Source organism: Metarhizium album (genome assembly GCF_000804445.1).
Source record: "Metarhizium album ARSEF 1941 chromosome Unknown scaffold_1, whole genome shotgun sequence".
Taxonomy (NCBI): Eukaryota; Fungi; Ascomycota; class Sordariomycetes; order Hypocreales; family Clavicipitaceae; genus Metarhizium; species Metarhizium album.
The window spans coordinates 2,590,800-2,603,859 of record NW_024467575.1 but is presented as its reverse complement, the minus strand read 5'-3'; the positions used below and the strand labels follow the sequence as shown (position 1 = coordinate 2,603,859).

General features: G+C 54.0%; 4 protein-coding genes across 4 annotated transcripts; 3 read left to right on the top strand and 1 right to left on the bottom strand.

Moving 5' to 3' along the window:
- Positions 1 to 490: 490 nt before the first annotated feature.
- MAM_00747 (30S ribosomal protein S7) lies at positions 491 to 1,301 on the top strand (the record flags this gene model as incomplete). The annotated part of the gene is made up of 2 exons (XM_040819546.1): positions 491 to 781; positions 849 to 1,301. The coding sequence occupies 2 exons, from the start codon at positions 491 to 493 to the stop codon at positions 1,299 to 1,301; spliced, it is 744 nt and encodes a 247-aa protein (XP_040682811.1).
- A 1,504-nt stretch (positions 1,302 to 2,805) lies between these two features.
- MAM_00746 (Usp family protein) lies at positions 2,806 to 5,130 on the top strand (the record flags this gene model as incomplete). Its single annotated transcript, XM_040819545.1, has 3 exons — positions 2,806 to 3,916; positions 3,998 to 4,880; positions 4,959 to 5,130. The coding sequence occupies 3 exons, from the start codon at positions 2,806 to 2,808 to the stop codon at positions 5,128 to 5,130; spliced, it is 2,166 nt and encodes a 721-aa protein (XP_040682810.1).
- Positions 5,131 to 5,936: 806 nt separating this feature from the next.
- MAM_00745 (uncharacterized protein) lies at positions 5,937 to 8,517 on the top strand (the record flags this gene model as incomplete). Its single annotated transcript, XM_040819544.1, has 6 exons — positions 5,937 to 6,210; positions 6,278 to 6,379; positions 6,439 to 6,576; positions 6,642 to 7,136; positions 7,214 to 7,661; positions 7,740 to 8,517. The coding sequence occupies 6 exons, from the start codon at positions 5,937 to 5,939 to the stop codon at positions 8,515 to 8,517; spliced, it is 2,235 nt and encodes a 744-aa protein (XP_040682809.1).
- Positions 8,518 to 9,356: 839 nt separating this feature from the next.
- Positions 9,357 to 11,656, bottom strand: MAM_00744 (poly(A) RNA binding protein; the record flags this gene model as incomplete). The annotated part of the gene is made up of 2 exons (XM_040819543.1): positions 9,357 to 9,489; positions 9,558 to 11,656. 2 exons carry the CDS (start codon positions 11,654 to 11,656, stop codon positions 9,357 to 9,359), a joined length of 2,232 nt encoding a protein of 743 aa, XP_040682808.1.
- Between the last annotated feature and the right edge of the window lie 1,404 nt (positions 11,657 to 13,060).

Genomic DNA, 13,060 nt, shown 5'->3' with positions numbered 1-13,060 from the left:
GACCGGACCGGTCTTATTCCGACAACGAGCTTGTCGGAGTCGCTGTAAATTTCGTTGCGACAATAGAGTTACTCCAGAACAAATACGCCAGGTCGGAGGGTCGCCATGTCTGCAAGGACGAGGATATTGGTGGCATGTAGAGCTCTCGCTCTATACTCGAGACATGGAAGGGAGACTTTTCGACCCGCAACGACAGTCTTTCGATCATATTCGGCCGATACCAGTGGACAGCCAGCGACGTTCTCAGATGCGGCAAAAGTGGGCAGAATCTCATCCAGTTTGAAGGTTGATGAAGCCGCTGTGAGTTTAGGCGACCCACTGACCCATCCTCCTGAGTCACACGAAGTGAGATTTCCTCCTCTATACCCGACAAATTGCAGAAGCCTATTGACAGTTGGGAACTAAGACAAGTCGAGGTTCTGAGAGTCCAAATGTAGAGACCTTGAGCGATGCAGCCCTGGAGCAAATAGTTTTCGGTGGCCGACGATCGATGAGTGAGATCGCGGAGGGCTTGACGGCAGCTCAAGAAGAAGCACTCTACCGAGAGGGCACCATTCCTCCCGTGGCGGAAGCGGAAGCGCTCGTCGCTAGGTCTCCAGCATCCGAACAGGCACAGCTGTCTTTGAGACAAGATGGCAATATTCAAAATCCAGGTCACAAGTTTGGGTTACCCAAGAAGCCGTACCCCGAAGGCTTCAACATGAAGCAAAGATACCATCCAGTCTTGGAGCAGCTCACTCGACTGCTCATGCGGGACGGTAAGCTGAGTGTTGCTCAAAGGGTATGTCATATCTGTGGTCATAGGGGCCCAGCATGGAGCATCAGTCACTCACTCCCGCCCTCTCTAGAATGTTGCAACGGTGATGAACTTCCTTCGAACGGCCCCCGCTCCCATCTACAGCCCAAAGTTCCCGCTTTTGCCCGGGACGCCGCCAGCCTCGCACCTACCGTTGAACCCTGTTCTCTACATCACCATCGCCATCGACTCGGTGGCGCCGTTGCTCAAGGTGCGGAACATTGCAGGTGCCGGCGGCGGTGGCCGCGCACTCGAACTGCCCGTACCGCTGGCGGTTCGGCAACGAAGGCGGATGGCAGTCAAGTGGATCCTGGATGTGATTGAGAAGAAGCCATCCAAGGAAAGCGGCAAGAAGCAATTCCCTCACCGGATCGCAGAGGAGATTATCGCCGTGGTGGAAGGACGGTCCAGCGTATGGGAAAAGAGGAGGCAGGTTCACAAGCTGGGCACCGCTGCCCGCGCCAACGTGAACTCGAGAAAGCTCAAGGTCAAGAAGAAGATGTAGAGCACGCCGCGGCGGACGGATGCGTGGTCTGTATATTACCCTGCACCGACTATATATGTCGATGTTCGCCTGCTGTTGTTTGATATTGTCAAAGGCCAAGGGTGTAAATTATAGTAGCGGATTTGAGATACAGCCGGAATTACAGAGCATTTGCAAGATGGAGCTACTCTCTGTGCCTGGGCTAGTCCTCTGGTGCAACGCCGTTTGCAACACATAATGCACCTGCCACACAGAGCAGCTCGTAATCAGATGATGACGGTTTTGGACAAACTGCTTGAAGTACTGTACCATGTGGTGCCAGCGCTGGACAGGTTGGCAGGGAGCTATTCTCCATGTCCTTTTTCCTTCGTACTTTAAACTTTTATTACTAGCTTTGAAGCATGGATTTGGCGGAGGCAATCAAGCGTCGCTTACTTCGCTAGCTTCAAAGATGTCAAGTCGGCAAACAATACGATGTTTGGTGCCCCCACATGAGCACAGCCTGCCGGCGCCTGTGTTCTTCACCTAAGTAGGTTCCTTCCTAAGTACCTACTTAGTACCTACCTGGGCAGGGAAGTACGTAGGTACCTGTTCCTGTCGGTATAGAGTTGTACACACTGTACTTCATTCAGTATGGACGAGTGACATCGGTCATGTGAGTAAAGTAAGTATCCAGACATCTATGTAACGTACCTAGGTACTTGAAAAGGTACTTATTAGGAGGTAACTAACTTATGTACCGAGAACTCGACGCGTCCCGTCCCAGAGCAGCACCACGAGCCAGCCAACTAGGTCGTGGTGCTAGTCGACTTTGGGGGCAGCCAAGCCCCAGAACCGTCCCATCAGTGCCATCACACCTCCTGGCTCTCCCAGACTCACAGGCCGTCAGTTGACAGGTGAAGTTTGGATCGTAAGTTCACAGGCACGCAGCCTTACGGGCCCACCTTCACTTCTTCTCGACTTCTCCTCCCTCCCTCCTCCCGCTCACGCCCTTCATCGCCCTCGCCTTCGGCTCTGTCTCGAGTCTCGACAACCGACTTTGTGCAACCACGCGCACCCGGCCTGTTTGAACCCTTGATTTTTTTTCCCTGCAGCGCCGTGTCTCATCCCGACTTCAGAGTGCAGAGAGCTATTCCCCTCGCTTGGCTCGCACCCAGCCGTGATGTTCTGACTGGTTCCAACGCCTGCCAGAAGCTGCCATTTCACCGAGATTGCGTACCATCACGATGCCAGTCTGGCCCCGAATTGATTCGACGAAGCGTCGTGTCCTCCGAAGGCTCTCTCGCTAAAGATCAGCTGTTGTTTTCTGCCTCAACACTCTCATCCTCAGCCCGCAATTTTTTTTGTTGGGCTCGCTCGCCTTACGCGTCAGGGTTCCAACGGCTCAGCTCGCGGCCTTTCATGACAGGCGTGCTCATCACTCTCGAACCTCGAAGGATCCGAAGAAGCCATAGAACCTCCTGTCAACTTTATTCTATCAGCGGCTTTATACAAGATCCCCGTCTTATCCAATACTGTCGCCAAAATGTCGGGTCATCGCCCCATGAGTATCGACGCCATGCTCGACATGGAACGGCGGGAGGTGCTTGCACTCTTGGAGAACAAGAATCTCAACACTGCTACTTCCCCCACGAGGATGCGCTCGTCGTCTCCCTATACTGCAGCCCCGCGGTCGCCTGTTCGTAGCATGCTGGATATCGAGGAGGAACCCGAAAGCTCCTCGCATGGCGCCACAACGCAGGCTCCCGTGAGGAGCATGTTAGATATTGATGCGCCACTCACAACTACGCAGCCACCCGTGCGGAGTATGCTTGATATAGCCGCTCCGTCGCCGCCTGGATCCATCCATGGCAGAAGCTCCAGCCCTGTAACTTCCAACGAACCAGTCTTCAAGAACATTCCCGCCTCATCACAGGGCTCACATCACCCGCGGAGCTCGTCAGATGCTGCATTCAAGCCAGCCGACTTTGGACCACGAGCAGGATACCGTCTCGACAAAACGTCTGAGTACCAGTTCTCGGGCATTCTTCCCCAATACTCCGGCCTTGCTGGGTCGAAGAGATTGTCACAGAGCGGCGGCAAGAAGTTGCCGTGCGCAACGGCGCTTGGGGAGGCTTTCCGTGGTGCCGACTTGAGCAGTCTTCAGTTGCCCGGTGACAAAGAACGGAATCCCTCTGCCGGCTGTCGACTGGGGCATGCCAAGTCGAAATCTCCACACGAGAGATGGGCGGCTCGCTCTCGATCACCGGCGACGTTCGCTCCCCTTCTTTCCTCCAATAGAGCGGTGCTAGATGATGGACAGGTTGTGGATATCAGCAACGCTTACCGCAGGCTGTCGGATGCAAACTTGGCGTTTTCTTGTGGAAGCTTGGCGCAGTTGCCGATGCGGAAGCGATCTGATGATGCTGGTGAAGGTCGGTTAGTTAAAGATTACCTAGGTCCGGACGGCGAGCACCTGGAATCCAGTGAAGACGATGAAGCGTTTTCATCTGACGATGAAGACCGTGGCCGTAAGACGGCCCCCAGGTCACTCAACCCAGACGCTCACGAAGAAGGGGAGAATAGCAAATCCCGGTCTCGGTCTGGCCAAGGTGACCGCCAAACACTGAGTTTGTTGGCTGCGGCAGACGAGGAACGTAAGTTTCATCAAGCCCTGGCGATTGGCTTGACCCTGCATACGAGTTTCCTGTTTCCGGTCATCTAACTATTTTCGCCAGGATCAAAAATTGCCCGAAAGCAAAGCCAAACGTACACATATAGATCACTTTTGGAACCTGAAATTAAGATTACCAACTCGTCGGGCGACACGGTCAAGCCAGCCAAAGGCAGGATTCATCCCAACACCAGCTACGATCAGAATTCTGCTTCGGCAACGCCGTCCATGTTTGACTCAGATGAGGAAGCCGACATGGACGATATCAAGCGGGCACAGAATCTAGGCTTCTCAATGACGAATATCCTGACTGCTCCAGACTCGCATCGTTCTATTCGCATCATCTACCGTGGAGATTATCACAAGACAGTGCAGACAGCTGACGAGGAGAAGCAGAGAGTACGCAAGTACTTGGTGGCGACAGATTTGAGCGATGAGTCGACTCATGCACTGGAATGGGCTATCGGGACAGTCTTGCGTGACGGCGACACTCTGATAGCGATTTATTGTGTGGACGAGGAAACCGGCATAGTGACTGGCGAAGGGTCGCTTGTGCCAGACGATCCAAAGGCCATGCGGGAGCAAGCAGCAGCTATCAATACTGTCACAAACTCGAAGGGCATGTTCGCACCGGTGACGCCAGTTGTTGATTTGAGACGGGCGTCGGCGCGTCGCGCCGATTCGTCAGGAGGCAACAGAACTCCGGGGGCTTCGCCAGCGCCGTCCCAGAGAGGTGACAATCAGAGAGCAGTAGAGGAACGATCGCGAGCAATTCAGGAAATGACTGACAAGATACTGCGACTGTTGAGAAAGACTCGGTTGCAAGCACGAGTTATTGTGGAGGTGCTACATTGCAAGAATCCGCGACACATGATTACAGAAGTGATTGACATAATCAACCCGACGTTGGTGGTGATCGGTAGCCGAGGTCGCAGTGCCTTGAAAGGGTAAGAGCTTTGACCCTGGTGCCATGTTTTCCGGACTCTAGACCGACTAACAAGACTCGTCGTCACAAAAAAAAACAGTGTCATTTTGGGATCATTCTCCAACTATCTCGTGACGAAGAGCTCAGTGCCAGTCATGGTGGCAAGGAAGAGACTCCGCAAGCAGAGCAAGTACAAGCAGAAGGCGGTCAAGCAGGTCAACAATATTAGCAACCCGGCGGCCCGCAGCCTGGCAAATGCCAAGATTGACTGAAAGTGTTGGCGTGAGTGACGAGGCAGAAACACGGACGGCGATGGGTATTCCAGTCATGCGACAGATTTGTCTGAGTGTACGGATTGGTTGATTTCATGGGACACGATAGCGATACAGCGGAAATACGTGACTGTAAGGGTGTTTGAGCAAAAGAATGTCATGTCGTGTGAATCGGGCGGCGATGAGGGTTTTGCTTTTGCCCGTGAAGCTGAAGGCGGGCTTTAGGTACCTACTAAGTACTTTAAGGTACTTTAAGTAACCTTGAGAACTCAAGGCACTTGACAAGACCCGACCCGGCCGTACGCTAGGTAAAAGTACCTATGCAGGTGAGTTCTGGCCAAGTCGACGTTAGTACTTACTTACTTCTTAAGTACTGGTAAGTAGGTACGTACCTAGGTACTTGGGTTTAAGCAGGCATGTACGGAGTACGTACTTCGGTATTGCCCGCCGTCTGCGACAAGGCGAGTGGTAGTGGGTGGTCCAGCTGAGCAATGATTGGCCCATGACAGGCACGACGACGCCAAAGGGAAGGCAGCTACGGAGTAGTTACTACCTGCCTAGCCACTCAAGAGGTACTCCGCAGTTAGCTAGCTGCCCCGGGCGGCCGGTGGTGCCTGCCCCTTCCTTCCCTGGCTTCCGCATGAGTTCCAGTCTCCCTCCAGTCTCCCCAACCTCTTCCATTTCGAAATGCTCACAGCTTCCCACCACCCCTAGTCTCCTCCCGTACTCCGTCAAATGGCTCCATGGGTGGGCGACAGAGGCCCAAAAAAGAGGCCAGAGTGTGGGTGGGTGCGCGAGTCTTCAAGATGCCCTCTCCCCCGTCGGCCGAAGCCTCCTCTGATTCCTTTTTCCCTCTGCAAATCCGCTCTCCCCGCAATCCCCGTGCCATCTCCATGAGCACGCCTACAACCGACGACGACCAAGTATCAGTCAATCCCACGGCGCAAAGAGAAGGAATTGACAGGCTGCGAGACGAATTGCTCAAGCGGACGACAGAAGAGGCTCTCTGGTCGCCAGATCAAGGTGCCCTTGGACAAAAGCCCGTTGTGGTTGATGTCGGGTCGGGGCAGGGACCAAAGAGTAGTCCAGCCTGGTCGGTCATAGGCTTATTACAGAGCCGTCAATGAATGCTCGCCTTTCCATTCAGACCGACATCGCCATCGCCGCCAGATGTGGTTCAGAAGCTCCATGCCTTCGTTTGTCACTGTCAACAACAACGTTTCACTCATCAGCATCACCGTCGCGCCAAGTACGTGGCTAGCCACTGTCATAGTCGCCTTTGTCCTCCTTACTCTCTCCCTCCCCAAGATATCGTTCCGCATTCCGCGCTTCACTTTGCCAAGGCTCTCTTCACTGCCTCCTCTGTCTGCACTATCAGCCCCTCGGCGTGGGAGAGCATATACTGTCGACAGGCCTCTGCCCGCTCTCCCGCAAAGTCGCCAACTAGTAACGCGGCATCATCAGTCACTTGTTGTTGCGCGCCGCTCAGCGGCCAACGGCACTCCTTCCAGCTCTGCCAGGAATGACATCAACGACAGCAGACGAGGTCGATCCCCTGGACGGCCTCGACGCATCCTTGCGGGATTTCGAACCTCCAGTCAGTCCGATTTCCATGCGCCAGCCGTCAGCGCCCACAAGCGCGTCGGCGACGGAGGATCCCGAAGATTCAGACATCGTTTCAGCCGATGGGTACTCGCCGCCGGCATGGCGGAGGCTCGGCAACGGCGACCGTAGCAGCGGCTTCTGGAAGCGGGACCCCCGTAGATCAAAGCGCCGGCCGCATTTCAGCAGAGAGACATCACCGGGCTCGGATGTGGACGACTCGGAGGGCGACCATGTTCTTCAGCGGGCCATTCGAACGAGGTTGCCGGCGGGAAGCCAGAGTCCCGACAAGAGACGAAGCCCAAGCCCAGAAAGACGTGAAGATGTGAGGTTGAAGTTGGAAAGCAAGAGTCCTGAAGCCGAGACTGTGAGAAGGCGCTCGCATTCGCCAGCACCAGATAATTGTTAGTCCATTTCATCGCGCCCAACACAGTATATTGTTTGTACATCACGTCACAGGGCGCTAAACATTGGACCGCAGATTTTCGCTTCGCCGTTCGTGCGGAAGTCCAACAACGAACAAAGCTTATAGAAGCCGCCGTGTTGTTCATACAGCGACGCTGTCGAGCACTAACCAAGAGCTGGGCGTCGATCGTTTCCGGCATCCTGTTCGCCGTTCTCTCCATATCAGCCCTCGAGGTGTTGGTGAAGCCAGCTGCACCGCGACCAGTCGGCGATCTAGTCAAAGTTGCCGGGATAGCCCGCTCCTTCGAGCCCCTCATCTACTTCTCGGAGCCAGCCGTCGCCCATGTCAAGGACCTTCAGTCCACGAGTATCGCAGTCTGGGACCTGGCCGAGTCTGTGCGAGTGAGCGGCATGTCTGACGCGGACATCATTGTTGACAATCTAGATTCCATCAGCGAGGCCATGAAGAAGCTTGTGCTTGAGCTGACCAAGTTCCATACCCACGTTGACGGCGACATCGACAGGTATGCATATCCGCACACAACCGACATCCCTCTTCGCCGTGCGCAATGAACTGATTTTCTCCCCTCCCCTCCTCTCAGTATCCTCAGCGTAATGGAATGGGTAAAGATGCACCTTGACCGTCTTAACTCCCGCCCGCCCCCTTCCTCCCTCTCCCACGCCTACGACAACATCCACAACTTTCTCACCACCACAGCCGTCCTCGAAGACGTCCATGGCCAGCCAACGCGCCTTGGCCGCCTCACAACCTCGGTGTTCGGCGTGTCCAACCCCCAGCGCGAACAGCGCATGGTTCAAGTCCTCTTCAACAGCTTCCTCTCCACACTCGAAGAAGCCATCCAAGCCGAGCTCGAGAACTCCGTCTCTCTCTTCGCCCTCTTCGACGACATTGACGCGCACTTTCTCAAGCTCGCCCGCACAGTCGCCCACGAGACCTCGGCCCAAGAGGAGTTCCAAGCCGAGCTTCTTTCCGGCTTGTGGGCGCGCATTCTCGGGCCCCGAGCCACTGAACTGCGCAAGTTTGAAAAGAACCGCGCCCTGCTGCACGACGTTCGGCACAAGACTGTGCGCAACAAGAGCAACCTGGTCGGCCACCACGGCAAGTTGCTCACCTTGAAATCGTCCCTCGAGAGTCTGCGCGGCAAATTGGCCAGTCAACTTGTCCGGGGCCTCAACTCGTCCACCCTGACCCTGGACGATCAGATACAAGGCGTTGTTCAAGTCAGAGACTACTTGTCTGATGTGAGGAGTCAGCAGAAGACCAAAGTCATGGAGACGCTGTATTCTATTGATAGGAGCCGCAAGTATATCCATCATGAGATTGACAGTGGCCGTGACATTGACGCTGGGCCCATGTAATTGTGCACAGGTCTGTCTGCAAAGTTGATGGGATGCTTCGGCGTAACATGGGTGCGCCGACGAAAATAGAAATGCTTGTTTTGATTCCAGGGCGTCGGAGCTCGATCTTGGGGACACGGGTTACTGCTTCACGTAAGGGCAACTACGGCTCGTTCGAATGGAATTGGCGTTGACGGCCATGGCGGTCTGTATATACCTACCATTTTTTTTTCCAGTTCGTTTGTATCATCCAGCAATCAGTGACAATTTATGACATTTGCATCACATCAACTGCCCTCTTGGAATTCAGCATACCATCCATTCACCAATATAAAGACCACGGTTTTTCAAAATATCACTTATTTGATCTCTACTGTCATAAGCTTCTTGTGTCAATTTGGCCTCCCACACCGTAGGCCCGTCCATCTGTCACGGGGTATAAGCCTACTTAGGCGGTTCTTTACGAAAACCAACAACCGTCCAACGCCTCTTAAAACGAGCTGTCCCACGGTCGTCCTTGTGCACGCTGCCACCGCGCCGGGTAATCAGCTAGCTGTTCGATCCTTGCCATTTGCCCTCCTCACTCAGGGGACCGTCCAAAATGTTAGTGTCCCCAGTACTTCGCGAGCAAAGACGTAGCAAAAAAGTCTATCCGTACATGATGCAAACCCTTCAGATATGTGGGCCATGAACCGGGCGTAAAACATGTTCTTACCTCCCACCTTTTTATCCGAAAAACAACTCCAAGAAACAGGAGTCCAGCACGGAGCTGGAAAGAATATGAACAAAGGAAATCAAACAAAAGAAATATCAGATAAGCTTTTGAACAAGAGAGAAAAAAAGACTGGCTTTTGGTCACGTTAAGCCTTGATCTCATCCTCTTTCTTAGCCTCCCCCACATCCGCGCCTTCATGGCCCTGGGATTTGACGTATTCGTCGTAGACGGCAAGAGCCTCGTCGACTTTGGCCTTGAGAGCAATGTCATCCTCGATCCTGCAAGTGCATTAGTTTGACGAGCCATATTAATCGAGAATGTGTAGGCTAGGGGAAAAAGTGCTTACAGGTTGACGAGCTCACTGTTCTCCATCTCAAGGAGCATACCGGTGATCTTTCCGGCAAGCTCGGAATTGATGGTTTGAATCTTGGGGAAGATGATCTCACCCAGGATCTGCTTTTGCTGAGCGGGTTGGGCGCCGGCAAGCTGAGCCTGCAGCACAGAAACATTATTGCCATCGCCACGGCCAGCCTGATTAGGGCCGTTGACGTTGTTGTTGCGGCCATTTCCACCACGCCCAGCACCCTGGCGATTGTTGGGCGGATATCCAGGCATACCACCGGGACCGGCGTTAGGCGGAGGCACACCACGGCCACCCTGAGGAGCCCCGCGTCCACCCATGGCAGCCTGCTGAGCCTGCATAGCGGCCATGAATTGAGGAGTGCCGGGCTGGCCATACTGGGGAGGGAACTGTCCGGGCATTCCGTACATGTTGGGGGGGATCTGCTGAGGTACACCACCGCGGCCACTCTGCTGAGGGTACCCAGGGAACTGACCAGGTCGACCACCTTGGACACCGCCCATGCCGATGCCAGGCTGAGGGAAAGGCATCCCACGACCAGCCTGGGGCAAAAAGCTGGGCTGCTGGCCGTAGAAAACGGGAGGCTGCATGTACTGCTGAGGCATACCGGCAGCGGCAGCAGCTTGCTGCATACGCAACTGGTTGCGAGCCTGGATACTGGCCTCGAGCTGACTCTTGCGAACATCCTTGCGCTGAGCCAGAGCAACATAAAGAGGCTTGCCGTTGATCATGCGCTGATTCATCTCGGCAACGGCCTTGGTGGCATCATCGGGGTTGCTGAAACAGACGAAACCGAAGCCTTTGCTCTTACCAAGTCTCCTGTCCCCCCTCTTGTCAGCTTTCTTATCAGCATCTTCCTCCTCAATCTCCTTAGCCTCCTCCTTGATCTCGGACTCCTTGTCGTTTTCTTCCTCCTTCTCCTTATCATCGTCGGATCCATCAGAAGGAGCGTCCCTCATGACCTTGGCAGAGGTAATAGGGCCGAATTCGGAGAACATCTGGCGAAGCTTCTCGTCATCTACATCGTCATCAAGATTCTTGATGTAGAGGTTGACACCCTGATACTTGTTGGCTTTCTCCAGACGAGCAGCCTCATATGACTTGCGCAGCTCCTCCTCACGCTCGTGCTTTTTCTGAGCACGACCAACGTAGAGGTCCTGCCCACGAAAGTCCTTGCCGTGGAGCTCCTCGACAGCCTTGGCAGCGCTCTCGTGGGTGGTAAAGTTGACAAAACCGAAGCCACGGCTCTTACCCTCCGGGTCACGAGCCAAAGAAGAAGATGTGATGTCACCATACTTCTCGAATAGCTCGCGGAACTCATCGTCCGAGGCTTCAGTGCTAATGTTCTTTACGTAAATGTTGGTAAAGTTTGCCTTCATTTCCTCAAACTTGCTCTGACGATCTTTCTTTGGGATATGGTGGCCGACGTAGACCTTCTTCTCGTTGAGAAGCATGCCATTAACGTGCTTGATGGCCTGCTGAGCAGCCTCGTCCGTCTCATAGTGGACAAAACCATAGCCCTTGGAGTTGCCGTTTTCATCCTGAGCAACCTTGCAGCTCAGAATGTTGCCAAAGGCAGCGAAGGTGTCATGGAGGGCCTTGTTGTCGATGGCGACATCCAAGTTCTTGATGAAGACATTGCCCTGGCCAGTCTTGCGGAGAGCGGGATCGCGCTGAGACCACATAATGCGGCAAGGACGACCCTTGATAAGAGTGTAGTTGAGCTCTTCCAGGGCCTTCTCTCCATCGGCAGTGGCGTTGTAGTTGACGTAGGCATAGCCTAGAGACCGACGGGTGACAGCATCACGGCAGACACGGATGGAGGCGACAGCGCCGATTTGGGAGAAGAGTTCGAAGAGCATGGCCTCAGTGACAGAGGGATCAAGCTCTCCGACGTAGAGAGAGGCGGAATTTTGGGGGTGAGGTGCAGCAGAGCTGGGAGTGGGAGCAGAGGCGTCTTCGGGACCAACAGCACCGACGGTGGTATCGATGGTGGGCTTGGCATTGCCGCCGCCATTGAGTGAGGTGTTGTTAAGGTCGATGGCAAGCTGATCAACAGCGCCGGGAGTGGTGTTGGCGGCCATTTCGATATCGAACGGATGAAAAATCGATCGATCTAGGGGGCAAGGTGATTCGCAGGTTAGCGGGCCTGTGGTCCGGGTAAGGGCGAGATTGAGGTTCCCCCCAAAACCAGACAGGAGAGGACGAACTGATTCGACGAAACTAGTCTTGCGACAAGAAAAAGGACTGAGTACGTTCTGCGCACGAACTCAGAGGTGGCAGAGAGAAGTAGACACGGGGAAGAGAAATGCTTCGAGTAGCGACGGAAGGCTAACCCAAAGACTATGCGTGCTTATTTGAGAGTTGTTGTCGTCGTGTCCGCACAGAGGCAGGAAGGAATACGGGCAGGGGTGATTTTTTGAGAGGTTTTTAAATTTTTTTTGGATTGTTTTTTGGTTGAATTTCAACAAGTGCAAGAACAGAGAATCAGGTCTAGGACCGTACCTCTGAACCGACTCGCGTTGGGGTTTTTGGGGTGTTGTGAGATAAAGGGTGGTTGGTTGAAGGAGAGAAAGAGAGAAGGAAATTTTGTTCTCGAGATGAATTTTTTTTTTTGTCCATGCGGCCATCACATTTGGCGGGCTGGTGCATGTGGAGTGTGCCTTCCTAAGCTAATGCTTGAGTGGCTGATGTAGCGGTGCTGGGTATGGAGTACCCAGAACTTACGAAGGAAGACAGGGTACTCAGTACGGAGTACCTTGCCTCCATAAAGGTACCTAGGTATGTAAATTCAATGTTGTCTGTAGCTTTCGGAAGTCAACGAATGCGGCCTGTATCCGCAGATACCTCCTTCGAGTAGGGAGTACTTAAAGGCACTTCTCATGGCCGGTTGTGAGCCATCTCCCGCCGCCTTTGTTTGTATGTATTGACACCATCTACTCCGTAAGGCTTGGCCGCATGTTGGGGTGGAAACTTGCGCACCGTCCAAGCTACCTAGGTAAGTAGTTTGCATGTGGCGGGACTATACAGTGCTAGTGGAAACTCTTGCGCACAGTCCCGGGCGACCGCGAGAGGCAAGACATGATTGCGGGGGGAAGGCGCGACGGGAGGTATGACGGCTAGTGCCACCCATCCCTTGCACCTACGGTTCTAAAAACCACCAATGCCAAGAAAACCCTGAATTTCTCACAACCATTTGACCCGACAAATTGGCGTTTTCGTGCGCATGTGGCCCGTACAACAATACGATGTAGCAGGGGGTAGAGGCTTATCAGAGGAGAGACCTCGGTTGTCCATCTAATGGATCTCACTTCCCGAGCCAAAGAGTAGAAATGCAAAAGCGCATGAGCAGGAGCTGCACCTGTCACGCAGCTTCAGAACCAGGACACGGGCACTGTGCCACCCATGCAACTCTGTTTTGGTGGTGACTTTTCAGGACTATTTTTCGAGCTCAACGTGTAGTCTCGAATCAGAGATCGAAACCCATG